Source organism: Barbus barbus (assembly GCF_936440315.1).
Source record: "Barbus barbus genome assembly, chromosome: 3".
NCBI lineage: Eukaryota > Metazoa > Chordata > Actinopteri > Cypriniformes > Cyprinidae > Barbus > Barbus barbus.
Genome location: NC_136731.1, coordinates 32,948,020 through 32,971,589, shown reverse-complemented (window position 1 = coordinate 32,971,589; position 23,570 = coordinate 32,948,020). Strand labels below are relative to the sequence as shown.

General features: G+C 38.5%; 1 protein-coding gene across 2 annotated transcripts; it reads left to right on the top strand.

Moving 5' to 3' along the window:
* Nucleotides 1-1,453: 1,453 nt before the first annotated feature.
* ap2a1 (adaptor related protein complex 2 subunit alpha 1) lies at nucleotides 1,454-22,986 on the top strand. 2 transcript variants are annotated; one of them, XM_079377817.1, is made up of 21 exons: nucleotides 1,454-2,222; nucleotides 6,667-6,878; nucleotides 10,576-10,769; nucleotides 11,096-11,225; nucleotides 11,351-11,452; nucleotides 12,064-12,323; nucleotides 12,554-12,722; nucleotides 12,865-13,002; nucleotides 13,079-13,261; nucleotides 13,381-13,478; nucleotides 13,645-13,876; nucleotides 13,964-14,152; nucleotides 15,489-15,622; nucleotides 16,484-16,555; nucleotides 17,968-18,050; nucleotides 18,780-18,870; nucleotides 18,991-19,113; nucleotides 19,198-19,314; nucleotides 19,410-19,479; nucleotides 20,412-20,546; nucleotides 21,072-22,986. In XM_079377817.1, exons 1-21 carry the CDS (start codon nucleotides 2,156-2,158, stop codon nucleotides 21,147-21,149), a joined length of 2,877 nt encoding a protein of 958 aa, XP_079233943.1. In that variant the 5' UTR covers nucleotides 1,454-2,155; the 3' UTR covers nucleotides 21,150-22,986. The 2 variants fall into 2 exon arrangements, with proteins under 2 accessions (XP_079233943.1, XP_079233944.1); XM_079377818.1 differs by lacking the exon at nucleotides 16,484-16,555.
* Nucleotides 22,987-23,570: the final 584 nt, after the last annotated feature.

Genomic DNA, 23,570 nt, shown 5'->3' with positions numbered 1-23,570 from the left:
TTTGTACTTCTTCTTAATATTTGTATTCTATATAATTGCACTGTCCTTGGAGCGGACCTGACCTACATTTCACTGCTGGTTATACTCTGTATAATTGTGTATGTGACAAATAAAACTCTTGAATCTTGAATCTTGAATCTTGATTCACTCTGACCTGCTGGTTCCTATTGGTCAAAAAAGAGTGATACCACTTAATGATTTATGGATTCATAGACATCTGCCTAAGTTGTGTGGCTGCAGTATGTTAAAGGCAGAGCTGAAGTCCACAGACAACAGTCTAGCTTAGGCCTTGGGGTTTTCAAGATGTTGCAAAATAAAGTATGTTATAGTTAATAAAGCATCATCCGTTCACCGATTGTCTTTATAGGCAAACTGGTACGGATCTAGCTGTCCCTTTATGTCTGACTTCAACTTCCCCACCATTAGCTTTTCCAGACATTTCATTATAATAGAAGTCAGGGCTACTGGTCTATAATCATTATTTTCCTGAGGAGCAGATTTTTTTGGAAGAGGAGTAATTATTGCTTAAAGGGTTACTCCACCCCAAAATGAAAATTTTGTCATGGCAGATGGACTATTTTGACGATGCTTTTTATACTTTTCTGTGCCTTGACAGTATTAATTGTTTGGCAATCAATGGGACAGTTACAAGCCTCTCGGCTTTCATCTAAAATATCTTAAATTGTGTTCCGAAGACGAACAAAGTTTTTACGGGTTTGGAACGACATGGGTACGCGATTAAAGACAAAATTTTAATTTTGGGGTGGAGTAACCCTTTAATAAATAATTATTATCAAATACACTTGATTTCATCTTTCAGGGCATACAGGGTTTTTCCCATATAAGCTCCAGCTTCTCTGTGGAAATGTTTTAAAAAATGGATGGATGGAAGAAAAAGGTGTCATGTAAAAAATACAAAATCACATATTCTATATTCATTCATGCATGTGTACAATTTTTTTGACAAACAAATAGACATTTGATTATTTTATGAACTCTTTGCAAATGAGTTCACCCCACCAGATAGATAGATAGATAGATAGATAGATAGATAGATAGATAGATAGATAGATAGATAGATAGATAGATAGATAGATAGATAGATAGATAGATAGATAGATAGAGAAGTATCGTATGATTATATTAATTTGTTTGATTATTTGATTATTTGTTTATCCCCGTCACACAATCAATAACGCTATTTAAAATATCAGCTTTAAACAGGAAAACCAATCGTCAGATTTAATTAGTGTAATTTACAACTTCTCTTTTAGAAACTTATCAGCATTCCCACATACTTGCACTTTGATACTTTCAACAGTGTCGATCTTGTTTTCAAGCCAATTAAAATGGACAAAAAATGTAACTGACTTATGAACGGACAAATGGTGTACTGACTGACAGTAAACTAGCCAATCAGAGCAGGAGAAGCGGGCTGGGGCGGGACACGTGGGGAGGAAGCGCTGGAGCGAGCTCAGAGTCAGCGCCCGTTCTGTCACGAGCTCCGTCGGGGTACAGAGACCGAGCGAAAAGTCTCGTACATTATTGACGACTAAATACAGCCCAGAGCTATCTTTTTCAGGTCTGTTAGATCAGCTCGTCAGCAAGCAGGATTCCCTGTTGTCCTATCGCGGTCATTTGGGTGATGTATTCTAACATTTGATAGAGCTAGCCAGCTCGCTAGCTGTTTGGCTAGCTTGCCGTGCGTGACTCAAAGTCAGAGAGGTATCAATTGTTATTTTAACACCATCCATCGACATATAGGCGCGTAATCATAAATTAAAAACAACACGTTGGCTTGTTTTTTAATTAGTCAGTGCCGCGACGTAAGCGTAACGTTACGCCTTGCATCGTTTTCCCATTGATGAGAGTTCACGGGATTGAATGAATTAGCAACGGAAACAGCAGTCGCGCTCCCCAGCTTCTCTCTTACCCACTGCATTCATCTCTTTTCTTCATAAACACTCGCTTCTGCGTTATTTGTGTGCTTTACGAGCGCTTACAGTTTAATTCAGGACTAAATTAGCAGCTCCAGTGTTAGCCCGCTAGCTCGGTGCATTTGAACCCAAACCGCCGCCTGTTAAACCTGCACCTCTGAACATCTGAAAGTCATCTGTTTCGTGTTGAAGCCGGCTTGTAGAAAAAACGAGCAAACATGCCGGCTGTGTCGAAGGGAGACGGTATGCGAGGATTAGCTGTGTTCATCTCGGACATCAGAAACTGTAAGTTGTTCCTGTCACACTCAAACACCATTAACGTTAGTCATTTTCTTATGTGGACAACTGTGCTGAACTCTTCCTATACACGCCCTAAACTGAATCAAAGGGCTTCTGCTTTGCTCCGTGATGCCTTTTAGCCAGAATTAAAGGTTAAATCGTGCTAGTCAGTTGATTGGCTCTTAGCGAGAGAGGTCCGGTCACCCAGGCCCGTTAGCTTTAGCTCCGGTGATGGAGTGATGCTTTATCGCTAGGCCGCCGCCGAAAACCGTGTGTTTCACTGCAGATGGTTTATCCAGCAGGGCTTGTGTCTGCTGGTCTTGTCACCTTGACTAGCTGGATAGCGGTTGATATCGCTGCTCGCCAAGAGGACTCTGTTCAGATGTATTTTTCACGATAATCCAGTTATCAAGCTGTTGCCTTGAGCTAAGAGTCATCTGGTTGAGATGTGTCTGTAGTCTTCTGGCTTTGCCTCTTGTGTGCCGCTAATTTTACCTCTTCTATCTTAAAAGGCTTTCTTTGTGTTAGGAGTTTGAATTCCTATTAATTTTGTGGAGTTTTGAAGAATGGCAGCAAATAAGATTGATATTCGTAACTTTTTTTCGTCCTCATTTTTTTCAACTTTTTGGGATCAATTTTGTGATATTAGTGATAAATGAGTGAACTGTTTTGAACATATATTGACTGGGAGTCTGTGTATTGTAGTATGCATCTTGTATCATATTTGAGCACCGCATACACATGAAGTTCCAGGTAACCTGTGTGAGATCGCTGTTTTTCTGGACATAATCTCCTCATTGTCCACGTTTCATTTTAGGGCCAGTTGAGTAAAAATGCATGGATTCTATACTAAAGTGGGTAGTGCATGTTTTTAGGAAGATGTGCTCTCTAGGGTTTTATCATGATACAAGCTGACATTAATTCCCTCAATGTGATGCTTGCCAATACCGCAACACATGCTGTGATATGATTTGATTAGATTCAGACACCTGTGATCAATATTTTGATATTACAATGTTATGTGGCTATTTTACATAACCTGTTACATTTGTTTAATTCACAAATGCAAACAAAATATAACATGGAAATTGTACTCTGGAAGTAGAAAATTGTGTATTCCAGTTGGGACACCAAAAAATTATATAGCCTAGATAAAACATATCGAGTCACACATTGGGTTATCAATCATGTAATGTCAGCTCTGCATGGGCTTGTGCAGTGAGATAAGTAATGACAACAGTCAAGGCTTTGTGCTCTCCAAAATGTGCAAAAGTAGACGATACATAGACATAGACAATAAAATCAAGTATTTAAACTGTTGGGGGAAAAAGTTTTGTACAAAAAAATAAAGAAATTTCAAAAATACAGTTTTTAAAACTTATCAAATATTTGATGACACCTCAATGGCAATTTGACATAACTGTCAAATATTATATAAGTTTAAAAATATAAATATCAATTTCTATGCATTGCATCAATACGCCATATTGTTAGTAATTTGATCATTGGTCCATGTCATTGTATTATTTCACACCTATTGCTCAAGCGTTTTAATCCAGCCTGTTTTGTGTCTTTCTTGCTCTACTCTCTTGTTTAGCTCATAAACAAATGAATAAATAAATACATTTTACCATATTATAGAGTTTGTGGTGTTGCCCAATTTGCAGTGTTAAGTCATGAATCATTTCACTCAATTATGATTCATTAATTGGTATTCTCTGTAATGTACAGATGCTTGTCACTGTCTGGCGCTATTTAAATGAGCTCTCTTCAGATACATTTCAGCATCATTTTGAGCTGTAGAACAACACGAATGGTAAATAAAGGATATGTGTATGCAATGTATGTACTGACATTCTGGCAGATATTTGAATTTGAGGTCATGGTAGTGAGTTAATCATAAACAAACCATAAGATTTGGCTCACTGATGCCTGAGGTCAGTCCTTTTTTGCTAGAGGTTGTGCATAATTTTTCATGCCACCTGGAAAACTTTTGTGGGTGTGTTTAGTACTACACAGTCTGAGACCCCTTTATGATGCTTTTACTAGGGCTGCACGATTAACCTTTATCGCATCGATATTGAGGTTTTAACTCCCGCAATAACCTAACCTCAGGAGTCTGAGGTTTTTTCCCCCGCCTCTGACATTTGAGTGACAAACCTATTAGCCAATCAAAATGGTCGAATCTCGCGTTCCTGGCTTGCTGGCCAATTAGAAATGGCAATGGAAACAAGGTTGTATGCAGTGCACCGGCTTTCTGTCAGCAGCAAAGCAGCTAACACACAACGTGTACCTCGAATTGTGCCAATAGAAAAAGCTTGTAACTGCGCAGAAATGGCCGAAGGCACGTCTTCGGTGACGGGAGAGGAAGCGGGGGAGCACTTGGTTAACAAGAAGGGTGGTACTTCAGCTGTTTGGACTTATTTTGGATTCGCGAAGAACGACGTGGAGCATATATAACAGTTTCATGTTCAGTAAATGGCAGTGGACTACAGAATTATTTTGTTTTTCTAATTGTAAATCTAAATCTAATAAGAATTCATTTTCTATTTTTCAGTGTTTAAGATTGTTAAATTTAAAAACAAATGACCAAGTGGTTAAGTTAATTTCCATTGTCTTCTTATTCTTTGGTATTTAGGTTCAGGTATTTAATAATCACGAAGCATCAAACAATCTCATTACCTCAATCACTATGTATGTAGTTTATTTAACCTGTGTCGTAAATGTAACAACATATTTTATTCATAATTTTAGGTTTTATGCACTTAAAAGTATCGAACGCGAAAATCGCATCGCAATCGCAATATTTGTCAGAAAAACCGCAATTAGGTTTTTTCTCAAAATCGTGCAGCCCTAGCTTTTACCATGCTAGTGATCTATTCTTTATCATCTATATACAGAAAGGACTGTTGATGTTTATTCTGTTGCTTTGTCTGAGAGTTAGCGATGACTGGCGTTACCCACAGTTTAAATCAGATTGCATGTTACTGCAAGCTTTTACATAGAGAAGCCAGCCATTACACAGCTTGAACCTTAAGTTGGTTAACATCTACAGTTACATAAATTGTAGGAATAATTTTGACCCATGCTGTTTGCAGCTATGTCAGGTTGCTTTGGTGGAATGAAAGTATATTCTGCGAATAAAAACTAATTCAGTCCTCCTTTGCTGCCATAATTGCAACATTGGTGCATCGATTGCAAATCTTATATAACCGGTGGTCACTTAAATTTTACATTTGGTTACATTCATCAAAAAGTGCATTTCTAAGCATAGTTTAATTCATTTGTGTCCTACTGGAATCATTAAAACTACAACACCAATAAAAGCATGTGTGCATGTTAGTTTGACTTGTGCATAGGAAATGCATTTTTGTGAGAACCCTGATATTGACTCAGGACGCTCATAGAACTATATTACATTATATTGCACCAAAATAGCACTTATATGCAAAGCTGTTCAACATAACAAGCAGGACAAGGTTTTTTTTTTTTAGCAAAGGATTTATTTTCTTCTAGCATTATCTCGTGTGTCAGCAGTCACTAGAATGTCATCAGATCCTTTCTTGAAAAGTGCACATACAAAGCAGAGTGAATATTCATCCGTTGTGCATGAGTAACATTCGAGCAAATAAGAAATCTGATGGTTTACCTGTATGTTGGTAGTGTAGTGGCGGTGGATGAGAGAAAACATTGAATAAATCATGAGCTGTACAAAATTTTGGTGGATTTTGGATACATGGTTGTATGAATTTTATCATGCATGGATGCAAAGAAGTGAGGTCTAATGTTTGTATTGTGTGGTTTGGTTTTGCTAGACCTTTGTGGAAACTTTTTTTTTTAAAACTGTGGCACTTAATCTTTATCCTGTTCACCCCCATACCCCTGAAAAATGTGTTGCTATTTCCTGTCATCTTTCCTGGTTTCCTGTCCTCTTCATTTATCATCATCTGCTCCTTTGGCCCTCCTTTTATTTCATTCTCAGCGCACCAACTTTCATAATAGTGACAATCACATGCCATAACTTAATGTGTAAATTTGTAAATTGGTAATAAGTTGTTGTTGTTTTACATATAAGACTGTTTTTTTGTTTTTAAGATTTCTGATTTGGGTGAAATTATGAAAATCCTTGAAACTCATTTATAGTTTGTTAAAGATGCATTAAGAATTTTGATTTAGAACACTTTAAATATTTTTATACAAGAGTAATTCAATGTGAAAACAAAGGCAGGGAAATAAGGATGTTTTTCATGCCTAAAGAGCTCACAGTGTAGTTATACTGTCTAAGCTGTACTGTGGTATATGCAAATTGTTATCTCCATTTGAGGCAAGATATCAACAGCAGCCGAGCTTTTTGTCAGCTTGTGTTGTCTCCTGCTAGGTTCAGATCACCCAGTGATAACCAATTGCTCTGCAGTGTCAGTTGAAATCCTGTTTTTTTTTTTTTCCTCAGGTAAGAGTAAGGAGGCCGAGATCAAGCGCATAAATAAAGAGTTGGCCAACATCCGCTCAAAATTTAAAGGAGACAAGGCTTTGGATGGATACAGCAAGAAGAAGTATGTGTGCAAGCTGCTCTTCATCTTCCTTTTGGGCCATGATATTGACTTCGGCCACATGGAGGCTGTCAACCTGCTCAGCTCCAACAAGTACACTGAGAAACAGATTGTGAGTGGAACCGTCTCAAAATATCCTGCCGTGTATGGATTTGTATATTAAAATCTTTTTTTTTTTTTTTTTTTTTTAAACTAGTGGTCGGCCGATATATCGGCTGATATTTGGCATTTTTCAAATATTGGCATCGGCCAATTAGTTTTTCTGTTTGGCCGATGCGTTTGAGGCCGGACAGTGCTCACATTCTCCCTCTAGTTCGCTGTCGCCGTTAACAGTTCTGTCTATATGGATAGAAGTCTGTCTAATAATCAGATAGAACTGTAAAACAAAGGAATTAAAATGTATACAAAGTATTATAACGATTGCTTTTAAATTATTAGTAACAGAAAGGCAAACATTAATACTTTCTCATTTGCAGTCACCATTCAGCAAATACACATTTATATTATTTAAACTAATCTTTGAATGACTAATGGACATTTAATTTCACAAACCTTGCAAACTAGAATCCAGTTGTGAGGTCTTGTGAAGTGTGCATTTGTATCCTGCATGATCGTGTGTGCTCTGCGTGACAGTTGGTCAAGAGGAAACATGCAATCGACAAACCTTAAACTCGTGATTTCAAATTATGCTGCACTTTATGCATTTGCCCTCTGTCATATTCATGTAATTTTCACTGTGTGCTGTATGTAAAACAACTGTTACCTTGGCTTTATTTGAACAATATGATTCCCAATGCACACAAACTTCCCAGAATGCCCTGTTAGTTACAGTGTTTACTTCCTTTTTAATTATATTTTTAACAACTATTTATTTATTTGTGAAAAATACTTTATCATCTAAAGTATAAGTATGTTTATTTTACACATTTTTTTAATCCATTTTCAAATGAGTTCAAATTTCTTAAATATTAATTAACATTAAATAAAATTATATCGGCCATCAGCCACCCTGCTTTCCAAGATATCGGCATCGGCTGTCAAAAAAAAAAAAAAAAAAAAAAAAAAACAATATCGGTCGACCACTAATTTTAACACTGACGTTGTGTAAGCATGTATTTGTGTGGTAAGTTATTGCACACTTTACTGCCGCTCACAGTCGGATTATTACAGTTTTGGCCGGTGAAGTGGTCAAAGGTATAAGGAAAAGATACAAAACATGACAACTGTACAGGAAATCGTAGCTTATCGGGATTGTAAGGTGCAGTAGTGTCTGAATTCATTCATTTTTTTATCCCGGCATTCATATGGCATTCACAATGCATTGACTGGTTAATAAGCCAGCATATGCAGTTTCAAACAATGCATATACATGCCTTTTACACCTTCAGGTTATCTGATACTCCTCATGACTGAGATTAACACAATTACAAGATATCATGAATGAACCTCAGCAGGGGCTAAATGTTTTCAGTTTTCTCATTCTTTTTTCAATGAAAAATGCTCCCTTATATCTGTCTACATAGAGACATGGAAGTAATTATTGGGCAAATTATATGCAGGATATTGACTACACTTTCATACAGTTTCAACAGATCCAGTGTGCAGTGTTAACAGCCTCTGAGGTGTATCTGTCAATACAAACTCCCATTCAAAGTTTGGAGATTAAAAAAAAGAATTTTAGAATTCAGCAAGGATGCAATAAATTAATCAAAAGTGTCAGAAAATCTATTTATAATGTTATAAAATATTTCTGTTATATGTAAATGCTGTTCTATACAACTATCTATTTATCCAAAAATATTTCCACCAAAAATTAAGCTGTTTTCAACATTGATAATAATTAGAAATGTTTCTTGAGCAGTAAATCAGCAAATTAGAATGATTTCTGAAGGAACACACGACACTGAAGACTGGACTAATGGCTGCAGAAAATTCAGCTTTGTCATCACAGGAATTAATTTCATTTTTTTAAACTTTATTTTTCACAATATTACTGCATTGTTGATCAAATAAATGCAGCCTAGTTGAGAATAAAGAGACTTTTTAAGAGAGCATTTTTAAAAATCTTACTGACCCCAAACTTTTGAACATTAGTGTAGCAGTAGTATCTGAAGTTTATTACTCTGCAGTTTTACCCTTATGAAAGTTGTCTTTTCTAGATGTGAACATCTAATGAGCATGGCCCTAGCTAGTGAGAGTCAGCAACAGATGTGTTTTTAGCTTGTCAAAGAAGCTTAGTGGCACTCCATGCCATGTAGACCTACCATGAGGTCTAATTATCTCCTGCTGATCAAACACCCAGTCTAGCAGCCGCACTCCCATCAGCCACGCAGCTCTCCACAGGGTAACACTGACAGAAGCTGGGCAATCTGAGCATGTTTCGGTACAAAAAGTAGTAACAAACTGAGGGCCATTTTGAGGCAGCTTATCATTTTGAAAAGGAAAAGCATTAAAATAACATTTACAATGCAAACTAGACAACAACATGTGTTGCCAGTAAACTTCACATGGCCTTAGCATTTGCTCTTGGATAATGCTGTACATGGCAAAATGGAGGAGATTTACATAGTGCTAATGAATTGTGAAAGGGTTGTAGAGCACACCAGATCTTTTGCTTCCTGTTGCAATTTTATACACTGCCATAAACTCGAAATAAGTTGAGGTCATGCATCTTGTTAGCCCTTTGTTAAAGTCCTTTTCACTGCAAGACGTTGTAGTATAATGCTGAAGAATGAGGTGATGTCACCACATTTTGACCTACTCCTCCCATACGGGTCAAATACATTCAATACAATATTCAGTTTCCTGTGAGCCCAGCCCAAAAATTCAGCAAAGGTTCATCACTCAAATAAACACCAATTTCCTTATATAGAATTCTAAACAGTTTCACTACAGCGTCTTACAATTTTCTGTGATTCTTTAAATACGAGTTATAAGCACATTAAAATGGATTCCAAACCTGATTTAGGTCACCAAGCAGCCTGCTGTGTGGTGAAATTTGGTCTCTGAAACTAAACAATGATTCACAGCCTACAGCTAACTGTTTCAATGCATCCATTAGCCGGAAAATTCCACTGCTCTTCTGATACATGATATGTCTTGGATGCTGAATTTTTGTTCTGTTTTTTTTTTTTTATGTATAATAAACATACAATAACACCAACAAACAACAGACTCTATCTATCTGTCTGTCTATACACACATACACAGCAAAAGGCACTATAATTTACAATATAGGTGTGTACTGATACATGACAGAGAAAGAAAAATGAACATAAAAAGCAGAAGTCATCCAGAAACAGGCAATTAGAGGTTTTGTGAAAATCTAAGCAAAGGCTTTTCAGAGTGAAGATTGTATTTTGGATAAATTCAGTGAACTGTAATAATGGAGTTGCGATACACTGAATGGAGAAAATGATTGAATTTTTCTAGCTGATTATAGTAGAATTCAGATGATTCTGATCATCTTGCAAGACACATTCCCCCAATCCTCCAGACTTTAAAAGCACGTACAACATCACGATGCACTGAAAGTAGAAAAGAAGCAATTCAAGAGAGCTTCAAGCCTTGCAGCAGTGAGGGAGACACATTAGCTTAGTGAGGGGGAAAATCTCTCTCTCGTGGTTTAGTGCTTATCCACAGACCTCGCAGGGCTGCCACTGAGCCTGTTTGAAGATGACAGTTCTTCAGTGACGCTGTCTTCATTTCAGATTTACCGTATGCTCATTTGGCCCGAGTCAGTGTGTGTGCAAAACAGATATCATAATCATCAGGGTTCTTTTCTTCCTTCCTCTTTTTCTGTGCTCCAGGGATATCTGTTCATCTCTGTGCTGGTGAACAGTAACAGTGAACTGATCAGGCTGATTAACAATGCCATCAAGAACGACCTGTCCAGCCGAAACCCCACCTTCATGTGTCTGGCTCTGCACTGCATTGCCAACGTGGGCAGCAGAGAGATGGCCGAGGCCTTCGCCGGAGAGATTCCTCGCATCCTTGTGGCTGGGTGAGCAACTTTGGGCTGGAAGGATTGAGTGAGAATGTAAAAGTTAGGGATTCAGGTTGAGGGATTTAGATTGAAAGACCTTGCATGAGGAGAAGAAGAGGATTAAAAAAGGAAGTGTGTATTTGTGGTGTGTCACATGTAAGAAAAGTGAAATTATGCTTTCTTGTGTTTAGTATCAGAGATTATGATTTGGGTTTTTAGTGCCAGTTATAGCCTTTACTTTATATATTATATATAAACTTCCTTTACTCTAGCAAGTCACCATAGGCAAAACCCATTGTTTTTGCTATAGATGGCTAATGTAGTTCCTATTCCTATATTGACAGGGACACGATGGACAGTGTAAAGCAGTCAGCTGCTCTCTGTCTGCTCCGTCTGTATAAGACCTCCCCAGACCTGGTGCTCATGGGCGAATGGACATCTAGAGTGGTGCACCTGCTCAATGACCAGCACATGGTGAGTCTGGCACATAGAAACCACAACCTCATGATGTTAATACACATTTATATATCAACATGTTTTTTGTGGTTGTTGCATTTTAACAGAGCTCTTACTGATTTCTGAATTTGTTCTTTTCTCAGGGTGTGGTAACTGCTGCAATCTCCCTGATCACCTGTCTCAGCCAGAAGAACCCAGATGAGTTTAAGACCTGTGTGTCGCTGGCTGTGTCGCGACTCAGCAGGGTGAGTGTGTGTGTGTGTGTGTGTGTGTGTGTGTGTGCGTGCGTGCTTGCATGTATGTGTTTATATGAGCCTATAGACCAGAGATTCCAGAAGGGGTTGCAGTCCCTATGGGGGTTTGTGAGGTTGGTGGGAATGCAAATTATTTTTATGAATGAATGCATGCATGCTTTTATTCAGCAAGGGCATAAGGAATAGGTTAAATCAATTTAGAAATAAATGCTGTTCTTTTAAACTTTCTGTACATCAAAGAATCCTGAAGGGAAAAAAAAAATATATATAATATATATATATATATATATATATATATAGAGGGAGAGAGAGATATCCTTAATGTATCCATCCATTATCTCCCGCTTATCCGGAATCGGGTCGCGGGGGCAACAGCCTAAGCATGTAGGATGTAGCATGTATCCTTGATGTATATTTAACTTAAATATAAAATGTTCATTCAGTGTAAAAAGAGTAACCATAGAAATATTTAATAGATTAACATTGAAAATAGGTTGGGTTAACTTTTTTTAATAATGCATTACTTGTTAAAAAAGTGCTAATTTTGTACTCGCAGCTAAAGTCTGTTGTTGGTTCATTTTGACCCCCACCCCCCTTCTCAGATTGTGTCTTCAGCCTCCACTGACCTGCAAGACTACACCTACTACTTCGTTCCAGCTCCATGGTTGTCCTGCAAGCTGCTGCGACTTCTGCAGTGCTACCCACCACCTGAGGACGGTGCCGTGAAGGGACGGCTGGTGGAGTGTCTGGAAACTATCCTCAACAAAGCCCAAGAGCCACCCAAATCCAAGAAGGTTCAGCACTCCAATGCCAAGAATGCCATCTTATTTGAAGCCATTTCTCTCATCATTCACTATGACAGGTGCAAGTTGCCTCCATTTCTTTTTTTACCCCCCCTTAAAAATGCACAGATCATTTTAGGAACAATTTTCGTACATATGGATTCAAAAGTGATTCATATAAAAATTTGTTCTTGTGTATTTCTTAAAAAATCACTTTAAAATGATCTGATAGGGTGTTTTTCGAGATTTTATCTGTATTAAGCATTTATCTGTTGTGTTCAAACTCTCTTCATGGCCTGTTTCTCAACAGCGAGCCGAATCTTCTTGTGCGGGCATGTAACCAGCTGGGGCAGTTCTTACAGCATAGAGAGACCAACTTGCGCTACCTGGCACTGGAAAGCATGTGCACCCTTGCCAGCTCTGAGTTTTCCCATGAGGCAGTTAAAACGCACATAGAGACAGTCATCAATGCCCTGAAGGTAAGTGGATAGATTCTGCATTCTTACAAAACAAGATCTCTCTTTTTTGCAGCAATAAAAAGGATTTTTAATGGCAGATTCATCCTTTTATTATTCATGGACACTGTTTATAACCATTGAATTCTGTTTATTCTGCTGCCAGACCGAGAGGGATGTCAGCGTGCGTCAGAGAGCTGCTGACCTCCTCTACGCCATGTGTGACCGCAGCAATGCCAAGCAGATTGTCGCCGAGATGCTGAGTTACCTGGAGACAGCCGACTACTCCATCAGAGAGGAAATGGTGTGTCTCTCTTCATCTCTTCTGTGTCTCTTCAGTCACAGGTCGTTGTTTTAATGTGTGACTGCTGTGTCTGTAGGTACTGAAGGTGGCCATCCTGGCAGAGAAATATGCAGTAGACTACTCCTGGTATGTGGATACCATTCTGAACCTAATCCGCATTGCTGGGGATTATGTCAGTGAGGAAGTGTGGTACCGCGTCATCCAGATCGTCATCAACCGTGACGATGTGCAGGGATATGCAGCCAAGACGGTCTTTGAGGTAAATGACACCAGATGTTCAAATTGTCGCTGCTTATACACATTCAGAAAATTGATTTCCACCATCATTACGATACTTCATGCAACTCTCTTTGTTTGTTTGTTTTTCAATTTCCACAGGCTTTGCAGGCTCCAGCTTGTCACGAGAACATGGTAAAGGTTGGAGGCTACATCCTGGGAGAGTTTGGTAACCTTATTGCTGGTGATCCTCGTTCCAGGTGAGTGTTTTCTGACATCAAACTTTGGATGTGTTTTTAATCTTATTGTTGTACTAATGCTGTCTTCTTTTTCTTTTTTTACTTTCTTTTTCTTTCATCTTTCCTGTAATCTGAAATTCATCAAATTGTTCCCTCTCATCCCACCTCTGTTCTCCTATCTCACTAGTCCTTTGGTTCAGTTTAACCTGCTCCACTCTAAGTTTCACCTGTGCTCAGTCCCCACGCGCGCCCTGCTGCTTTCCGCCTATATTAAGTTCATTAATCTGTTCCCGGAGACAAAGAGCACCATTCAGGAAGTGCTGCGCTCCGACAGCCAGATCAGGAACAGTGATGTTGAGCTGCAGCAGAGAGCTGTGGAGTATCTCAAACTGTCCTCCATCGCCAGCACTGATGTCCTGGTGAGATCACGTTCTTTTGCATGCACTTTGTTGATTTTTCTAACCATTTATTTGCATTATCATCTGTGTCACTGTGTGCAACTGTAGGCCACAGTGCTCGAGGAGATGCCTCCATTCCCAGAGAGAGAGTCGTCCATCCTGGCCAAGCTGAAAAAGAAGAAGGGACCAGGAGCCGTGTCTGTGAACGAGCTAGAGGAGGGAAAGCGAGAGGGAGGAGAACTCAATGGAGGGGGAGAGAGAGGGGGGGACGGCTCTGCCATTTCTGCATCTAATGCTGTGAGAAACATAAACATGGATAAATCTGCTTTGAATTTTTTATATATGCACTACTGTTAAAAAGTTGGGGGTCAGTACGATTTACTTTTTTTCCGCAAGCATTCAAAATTAACAATTTATAATTTTACAAAAGATTTATTTTTCAAATAAATGTTGCTCATGTGAACCTTCCATTCATTGAAGAATCCTGAAAAAGTGGGCAGCAAATCAGTATATTAGAAAGATTTCTGAAGGATCACGTGACACTCAAGACTGGAGTATTTGGATTTTCCATCACAGGGATGAGATTCATTTTAAAATAAATCAAACTAGAAAAATAATTTTTAAATTGTAATATTTCACCATAATAATTGTAATAGTAATGTGTTCACAATAATAGTATTTATAATCAAATGAATGAATCTTGGTGAGCATAACAGACTTCTTACAAAAACATTAAAAATATCTTATTGACTCCAGACTTTTGAATGGTAGAGTATAGCAAGCCTTTGGGCTATAAACATTGGGTTTGGTCCACTTTGCAGCTTAGGTTGGTCAAGAAACACCCACTTAAGACAAGAAAGGCCTGTCTGACTGATATTAAAGGGATAGTTCACCTAAAAATGAAATTTGTCATTTACTCACCTTTTGTGTTTTTCCAAACCTGTATGAATTACTTTCTTCTACTGAACACAAAAGAAGATATTTTGAAGAACATTGGTAACCAAACAGTTGCTATTTGTCAAAAATGACGACAAAATTTGTACAATTCTGGGTGAACTATCCCTTCAAAAGTGATTGATCATGTTTAGTTTTGTTTTTCGCTGATAGCACAATAATAGACTGGCATGATCAAAATTTCTGCCCACCTAAACGGAATAAGCACAGACATTACTCAAAAAAACAAAGCACAACATACCATTCTATTTGTGAATGTCTTGCTACCCAGAGCTTTAAAACGGAGTATTTTTCCACTAATATGGCAAACATTGCCAAAATAAGAGTTTTACTCATTTTATCAACCCAGTACCTTCTCGTCAGACTGGCTCAGCAGATTGGAGAACGGGCATCTCTTATTATTTTTGTGGGCAATATGCATCAGATGGTCAGTGCATGTACTGTGGGTAGTCTGTGGGCTGAGGCTGAGACTAGTACGTGGCAGACTTCAGCCGTTGGAGCTGCGCACACATGTTTGCATTGTACAGGGAAGTGAGTCAGCAAATACAGAACTATCCCTAAGAAAACACCCACCCACTGAACAAATCCTGATTCAAATGCTTTCTAATTAGACATTCAGCTCTTTAGCGTGTCTTTATTAAACCTAAATCCAATGTAATGAACACTCTCTTTCTTTTAGTCCACTCCGTCCCCGTCTGCCGATCTGCTGGGGCTCCGCACGGGTCCCCCTGGTACCGCCGCCGCTCCCAGCGCAGGCAGCTTATTGGTCGATGTTTTCTCAGAGGCTGGCGTCAATGATGATGGCTTCCTGAGGTAAATAAGGATCTGCTTCATTAACATCCTGTTTTCAGTCCGTTGTGCATTTATTGCTTTAATTAACTGAAGTGAAGTGCACTAATATTATAACATGTTCAGAGCTTGTATATACGTCCGTCAGGCTTTCTGCTTTTCTGTTGTTTCACTTTCTACCGCTTGTTCTTATTGTCTTCCTCTCTGTGTGTTGTGTAATCTTGTGTCCTTTATCTTGCTGCGTATGTGACTGTCTTTCTCTTTTCTTGCCTCTTTTTTTCTCTATCTCTTTCCCTCCCTTTTCCATCTCCCTCATTTTGGTGTGTGTGCACATGTTTGTGTGTATGTGTGAACATATGTGCGTCTCACGTCCTTGCTTTTCATCGGACGATGGCAGAGATCTGGATCCCCCCACTGAAAGCTCTGACTCCCTATTGGCTGAGGGTCCTGGTGACTCTGAGTAAGGGCCAGTGGTAGACTACGGTGTCAATATGTTACAGCAAAACTTATTGACAGTCAATAGTCATATATACACACTTTTTGGTTATTTATAGATGTTGTTGTGTTAATGTGTTCTTTTCTGTTTGTGTCTGTGGAGTATTTTCTATTTGTGTGCTGTGTGGTGGTATTATGAATTGCTAACATTTTATTGACCGTGGATGTAATGCCGGTACTAACATCTGCCTTTGTCTCTTTCTCTCCTCTTTCTCGCTACCTACTTTGGCTTCTCTCTGCACTTCTTCTCTTTTTACTGGCTCACCACTTTCAAACATCTTTAATCTGTTTTAACCATCTGTGCCTTTTCACACTTAACACTTCTCACCCCTCTCTTCATCTCCTGGGGCTGCTCTCCTCTCTCTGCATCCTTGGCTTTTGGTCTCTCAGCTCTGCTCCCCCCTCTGTGGTCTCTGAAGATCCTGCTGCTCCTCTGCCTGAGTCAAATGAACTGCTCAACAAGTAAGAGCTCACTCGCCCACTTCACTCCCTCCATTCAGTCAAACAACCATCACCCACAGCCTTTCTCATATTATTTCTTCTCTTGTATTGGAAGACAGAATGCAAAATGTAGTTAAAATAACCACAGAAAAATGTTTTTTTTTAATAATACTGTTAAATCTTAAGCTGTGGAACTGCTAATCAGTAATTTTTTTTGTCAAGTATACACAAAGTCTGAAATTTTTTTTTTTTTTAAATAAATACTTTTATTATAGTAATTGAAAGTGATTGAAAGATATTTTTTAGTGTTAAAAAAAATCTATTTTAAATGCTGTTCTTTTATGCATCTTCTATTAATCAAAGACTGATAATCAGACATGTTTCTTGAGCATCAAATCAGCGTGTTTGAATGATTTCTGAAGGATCATGTGACACTGAAGACTGGAGTAGTGACTGCTGAAAATTCTGTCAATGGTTTAAACTACTTTTTAAAACGCAACAGTTATTTTAAATTGTAATGTTTGACTGTATTTTGATCAAATAAATTCAGCATCGGTGACCATATGAGACTTCTTTCTGAAACATAAAAAAAAACCTTATAAGACCCCAAACTTGTGAATGACTATATGCGGAGAAATTTAATTATTTATTTAATGTTGGGAAATGCTGTCTTATGTTATTCTGACAGCTCCGTTTTGTAATTTCTATTAGGACTATTAATTATGGGGACCAAATTATAAATTTAAATGAAAAAATTATCAAATCAAAGTCAGCAGGAAGTCTCTGTGTCAATGAAACCAATAGCATGTGTCTGCTTGCACATTGTGGATACTACTGTTAGATGTCCCGTATAAGCTTCATGGCTATATTTGCGCTAATCACTATTTCACAGCTCCAGTACTTATTTTTAATATTTTATGAGATGAGACCATGACACTACATGGTAAACAGCGGTCGGGAGCATTGAGGTCTTTTTTTTGCTTAGGCTTCAAATTACAGTCTCTGTCTCTGTTGTCACCATCTGACCCACCCTCCTCTCAGTGTCTTATGCTGCATTCACGTGCTCCTCGGGTGGTTTCCTTAAGGAGAAGTCATTGTTCCGGTGTTTATTCGCATGGCTTTACTTGCCTATTAGAGTGAATACATGCTACATTTTTTTTATATATATATCAGAGGCCCTTAGCATGGACAGACTAATTATATCATTTAATAACACTGTTGGTAAATTACCTGTTTTAATAATGGTCACAAACTCCTATTATAGATCAAAAAAAAAATTGGAAGCGCGTTTACCAGGTGAATTTGCCTAGTGGGCAGCTCATGTTTTTGATTTTTATGACAACACATGAATGCACCATTATAAAACCAGTACCATTTCTGGCTCTCCCCGCATGTTTGTCTGCCTCACACACACTCTTATCTCTTGCCCTCAGGTTTGTTTGCAAGAACAATGGAGTTCTGTTTGAGAATCAGCTGCTACAGATCGGCATAAAGTCTGAATATCGCCAGAACCTGGGTGAGTCACAACATCTGCCAAATTGTAATTGCATCATCTAGAGGTCCATGTCAGCAGACTTCCGGACTATGTCTTTAAGTTTATTGTATTTTAACCTATGTTTACGAGAGTCTGTAGTTTCAGCGTATGCATTTTAACAGTTCTTGCTAATTTTTTTCCTGTTGTTTTAGCATTATAAAAACCTGAAAGGGATGTTATATTGTTAATATTTGACTTGATATTCAAAATGAGATGTCTTATTTTAATGTCTACATAAAATTTAATTTACAAAAGTTACTTCATATGAATAGATAACCTATTAAATGCAAAAAGTGTCTACTTTAATGTTTGAAATAACTTTTGTGAAAATAGTGTCAAAATGTGGGTGAAATAATATTCCATCATTCAGCGTGACGTATTTATGTAAAAATGAAACAACATAGTTAGTCTGATCTGTGCTTATTAAAATATATAAAATAATAAGTGATCATGCTAAATTGTATTATTTTAAATGATTGAAATCTTGCTGACAAATGGGTAAAACCTAGTGATTTATGGGATGTGGCAAACATTGGTAAAGATTTTTGAATTTTCAATTAATTAGTTTTTGGGGGCTGCACTGTGATCCTTATTTAATGTCATCTAATGATTCATGCCTTAGTATATAAACTATTGTTACACTGAATGTCATTTTAGTAGTTTTGTCTGTTCTTTTTGTCTTTGACCTGTGTCTGTTGTCTTTCCTCACAGGGCGGATGTATCTCTTCTATGGCAATAAAACATCAGTGCAGTTTGTAACTTTCACGACCACAGTCACCTGCCCAGGAGAGCTACAGTCTCATATCCTTCACATCCACACATGAAAACTCGTGTTCATTCTTGCTTACACACATTGTGATTTTTGTCGTGTACATTGTCAGAGTGTGTTGGTTGTTTGTTTTTCTCCTTAACTGGTCCCACAGATCAATGTTCAGGCTAAACCAGTGGAGCCTCTCATAGAAGGAGGTGCTCAGGTGCAGCAGGTCATCAACATTGAGTGTCTGACTGACTTCAGTGAAGCACCACTGCTCAACATCAAGTTCAGGTAACAGATATATTGCATGCGTTTAAACGGTTTATGACCATGAGTTAGCATACACAAATTTACTTAGCTGTTGTGCTGTTTCAGGTATGGTGGAGCTCTCCAAAATCTCACACTCAAGCTGCCTGTTACCATAAACAAGTTTTTCCAGCCCACAGAGATGGCATCACACGACTTCTTTCAACGCTGGAAACAGCTGAGCCAGTGAGTATTTGTGTGTACACAGAAAACAAATTACTGAATACATGCATCACAAACTGTTCTCTAAATGAGAAACATGCTAAATTCCCTTCTCACAGGCCTCAGCAAGAAGCACAGAAGATCTTCAAGGCCAACCATGCCATGGACACCGAAGTGCTCAAAGCAAAGGTGGGTTTACACAACTTTATATTGACTTTGTAATGCTATACTAGCCTGCTGTGTACTGTACGCTATACTGTATACTGTACACTGGCTGCTGTTTATTTAATAGCAAGTAAAACAGTAAGCATTTTCAAACAGTAATATGCTAAATTGTCACATGACATGATCACATTTGTTTAATTCAGTGTCCAGTTATCAGTTGTCTCAAAAATATATATTTGTTTTTGCATTTTTAATCTACGTTTGTATGAAAATGTGTTAACTAAAGATCAATATAATTGTGAGTCAAGAATAGATAATGGCTATATTAATTTATTTTCGTTCTTCACAGTGTGTGCATTGCATTGTGGGATACAGTTCCCAGTATATTTTGCACTATATGCTACACATTTTGGAATATGTTGTAGGTTATCTGGTGTTTTTTTCTCTCTTTTTGACCAATGAATCAAAATATGAGTGTAGGGTGGCAAAGGAAGAAATAAATGAACTATATCTAAACAAATCCTATACTATAACAAATCCTTACTAGAAGAACTCTTCCTGCAGACTGGCATGTCTAATTTTACAGAATCCAAAAACCAAAAGTAAATTGTCTCTTTCGTCTGTCATCTCTGACATGATTTTGTGACAGAAGTAGCTACGTGCTGCATTGTTGTCTTTTCCATCTTTTTTACAATAGGTGGCAACTAGTCTTAAGGTGCAATATTAACATGATATTTCATTGTTTAAATATATATATTGGTAAGCCCTGATGCTGGTGTATTGCAACATCCCTATGCTAGAATTGTAAGACTAGTATGGCAGAACGTTACTTTAGTTATAGCCATTCAATTTAGAGGGGTCATTCCTGTAGAATTTATGTACAGATGAGCCCCCTTAATTTGATTCTCGTCATGTCTGTCGTTTTCATCTTTTCTATTCACCCATCTGTCTCATAGTTACTGGGATTGGGCATGGCTCTCTTGGAGAATGTGGATCCGAACCCAGAGAACTTTGTGTGTGCCGGAGTGATCCAAACCAAGGCCCAGCAAGTGGGTTCTCTGCTAAGACTCGAGCCCAACGCACAAGCTCAGGTATGAACAGACATTCGTTTTAAGCAAATATGTATCCATATTACACAGTCAAAAGCAAAGGAAAACGACAAAGAAATGCCACAAGCATCCCTCCCTGCTGCTATGGAGCACAGACTTCTCACCAAGTCAGTTTTATTGTATCTTACTGTTGTCTGTGTGTCTCTGTGCCTGCTGATGCAACTCAAGTCTGGGGAGCAGGTAACGCATTCATCCTGCCACCCTTTTCAACTCAAACCACCTCCCATCCTCCCTCCCTCCCGCTCTTGTGATTCACTCCATGTCTGGTAGTGAAACCCAGTTGATTTGGCGTGACAGCAGCGTCCTTCTCTTTGTATCTGTGCAGTTTCCTTTGTCCATTGTGCAAGTTTACATTTAGTCTCTCTGTATCGGCAGTAAGGATCAGACACGCATTCGGTCAGCAGAATGAGCGTCTATCTGCACAATTAATGTCTTTTTCAGTTGTCTGTGTTTCCGTTTACATTTGTAACGCTCATTATTCTCTCTCTCTCTCTCTCTCTCTCTCAGATGTACCGGTTAACCGTGCGCAGCAGTAAGGACACTGTCTCCATGCGTCTTTGTGAGCTACTGGCAGAACAGTTCTAGAAAATGATCTAGAACCGACACCCAGACCAGACCAGCGTTCCTGAGAGACCCCAGAATAAAGAATCTACAAAACGCATTCATGCATAAGGGAAAAAGTAGCTGTCAGCCTCTGGCGGCCATATTACTGTCCTTCTGATAATGATTATTATTATTACTGTTGTTATCATCAGCGCTGCCCTTTCTTTTTATCGGTGTTTACCTGTGTGTGAGCAATGGAGCGAAAGGAAGCATGCATGTGTTTTTTTTTCGTACATGTGTGAAAGAGTCATGGTAATAGTTCCGTTCTCCATCCTGCCTATTCAACGATCAACTCCTGTGCTTGTGTGTGTGTGTGTGTGTGTGTGTGTGTGTGTGTGTGTTGTGGGTTGAGGGGGAGGGAGAAAAGTAAAGCAAAAAGATGGAGCAAGTCTTCCCTCTCTCCCGTATTACCCGCAAAGTTTCAACCGCAAAAACTGCACATTAGCTGTTTCTTTGGAACATTCCCTATAAGACTATTAGCAGGACAAGAAAACAATCTCAATACACTAACGCACTTCCCTAAAAGAGGCCAGAATCACTAACCCCCATTGCTTTCTCTCTCTCTCGTTTTCCTCCTCAACTGAAATCGGTCACATCCAGAGCCATTGGTGTACATAGAAAAAAAAAAAGATTCCACATGCATTTCCAGTTTATCGCACCATATGTACGTTCCTTCCGACATAGAAATGGCCAGTGCACTTTGAGAGGAAAGGCTTTTATAGTCCCACCCCCTTTTTCCTGTTCTTGTCCTATGTATTCAGTACTCGTCCTGACCCCATGACAATGTTTATTGAGAAAAAAAAAAATCTCTATATATAAATATATATAAACCATGTAAATGATTACCCTTCATGGATGCATTTGTATGTCTCTTTATTGTTTTTGATAGTGGTATATTGTCAGTGTGTTTGTATGCTTTCTTAAATGGTCTAATGTTTTTGCTCTTGTTTTGGACATTCCATTCTGTACTAAGAGTGAATGGGCATAACGATTCAGGTTAGTTGTACAGTGTTAAACGAACTGGGGAGGAACTAGAATCAGAAAGAGGAAATGAAGCAGAGGGAGGGTCAGGTCCGCCAGTGTGCGAGTTTCTGCACATGAAGAGTGCAACTGTTGTGGACCTTCATGTAAATGTCTTTTTTTTTTTTTTTTTTTTTTGTAATATCCTTAAAAAAAAAAAATAATAATCTGGAGGACATCAACTTCCAGCAGTTATTGACTGAAATGAATAGTAGATAGTGGTTACCTCGTTACTAAATCCTTTTACACAACACACACACACACTATTAACTTTGAGAGGTGAGTGGCCACAGCTGGAGACCCATATTTTCTTTTGCAGCGATAAAACCTGGGAAGGCACTTAGTTTGTGAAAAGTTGTCACAGGCATGCAGTTGTACACACATTCTTAGGCTTAGAGGACAGGGGCTTAAGGGGGAGCACTGGACCAAAGCAGCTGCCAACTGTCAATCACGTACAGGGATCATAACGATTTTGGTCAGCATTGTTTGGTGAGCGAGTGTGAGGTGTTATTCTGTGTGATCCATGTGAAAAATATGGAATTTATGTGACATTGTCATATTAGTTCAGCAAGGGGTCACGCTTCCCTCGATGCAGTGATGCAGTACTGGGGACATCGTCATTGTAGTTGATTAGAGTCACAGTCATGGCGTGTGTGTGTTTCTGTGTGTGTGTGTCTATGCAGTATCCGCTAGCTAATGCAGCCCCAGTGTATCGCTGTTCAACCTGTCAGATACCTGTGTTAGATTAAATTTACTCTGTACTGAATAATGTGAAAGTAAAATTATGCCATATAATCTAACCAGATGTTTTCTTTGTGTGTGTGTGTGGTGGGGATGGGCACAGAGATCAGGTGGGCTGACAGCTGAATCTCACACATGCACAAAGCACAAAATAGGTCATTGTCTCTCAGCACAAGGTATAGGCCCTACTCCATCTCTAAGATGTAAAGTGGGCTGTGACATGGGTTTAAAAATGTAACAATGGTAATAAGTTAAATGTTTACCAACCTTAACACTATTTCATTCAGATTAGAAATTAGTCAGCCATAGTTATTTTTTAGGATTTATACAGCTAACAGTACTGTAATGGTGGGTTGAAAAAATGCTGTCGATTTTAATAGAAAATAAATATACATGTTATTTGTTTCACAGTATAACTCATATTTCTGGACACCTTAAATATGATGATTTATACTGTGAAAAATACAGATTAATATTAAATTCGTGATTAGGTGGGCCTAATCTATCCAGGAAGCTAAAGTGGGTCCCTGGACCAGTCAAAAAGGTCTATTTAGTTAAAAAAAAAATAGATTTATACATCATCTGAAAGCTGAATAAATAAGCTTCCAATTTTTGGTTTGGTATGGTTTGTTAGGATAGGAC

Excerpts from the sequence above, each read along its gene's own strand:
- ap2a1 (XM_079377817.1), top strand. The coding sequence starts at position 2,156 with ATGCCGGCTGTGTCGAAGGGAGACGGTATGCGAGGATTAGCTGTGTTC. Across the intron at positions 18,051-18,779 it reads TGAATATCGCCAGAACCTGG|GGCGGATGTATCTCTTCTAT; the intron begins GTGAGTCACAAC and ends CTTTCCTCACAG. Across the intron at positions 19,315-19,409 it reads CGCTGGAAACAGCTGAGCCA|GCCTCAGCAAGAAGCACAGA; the intron begins GTGAGTATTTGT and ends CCCTTCTCACAG.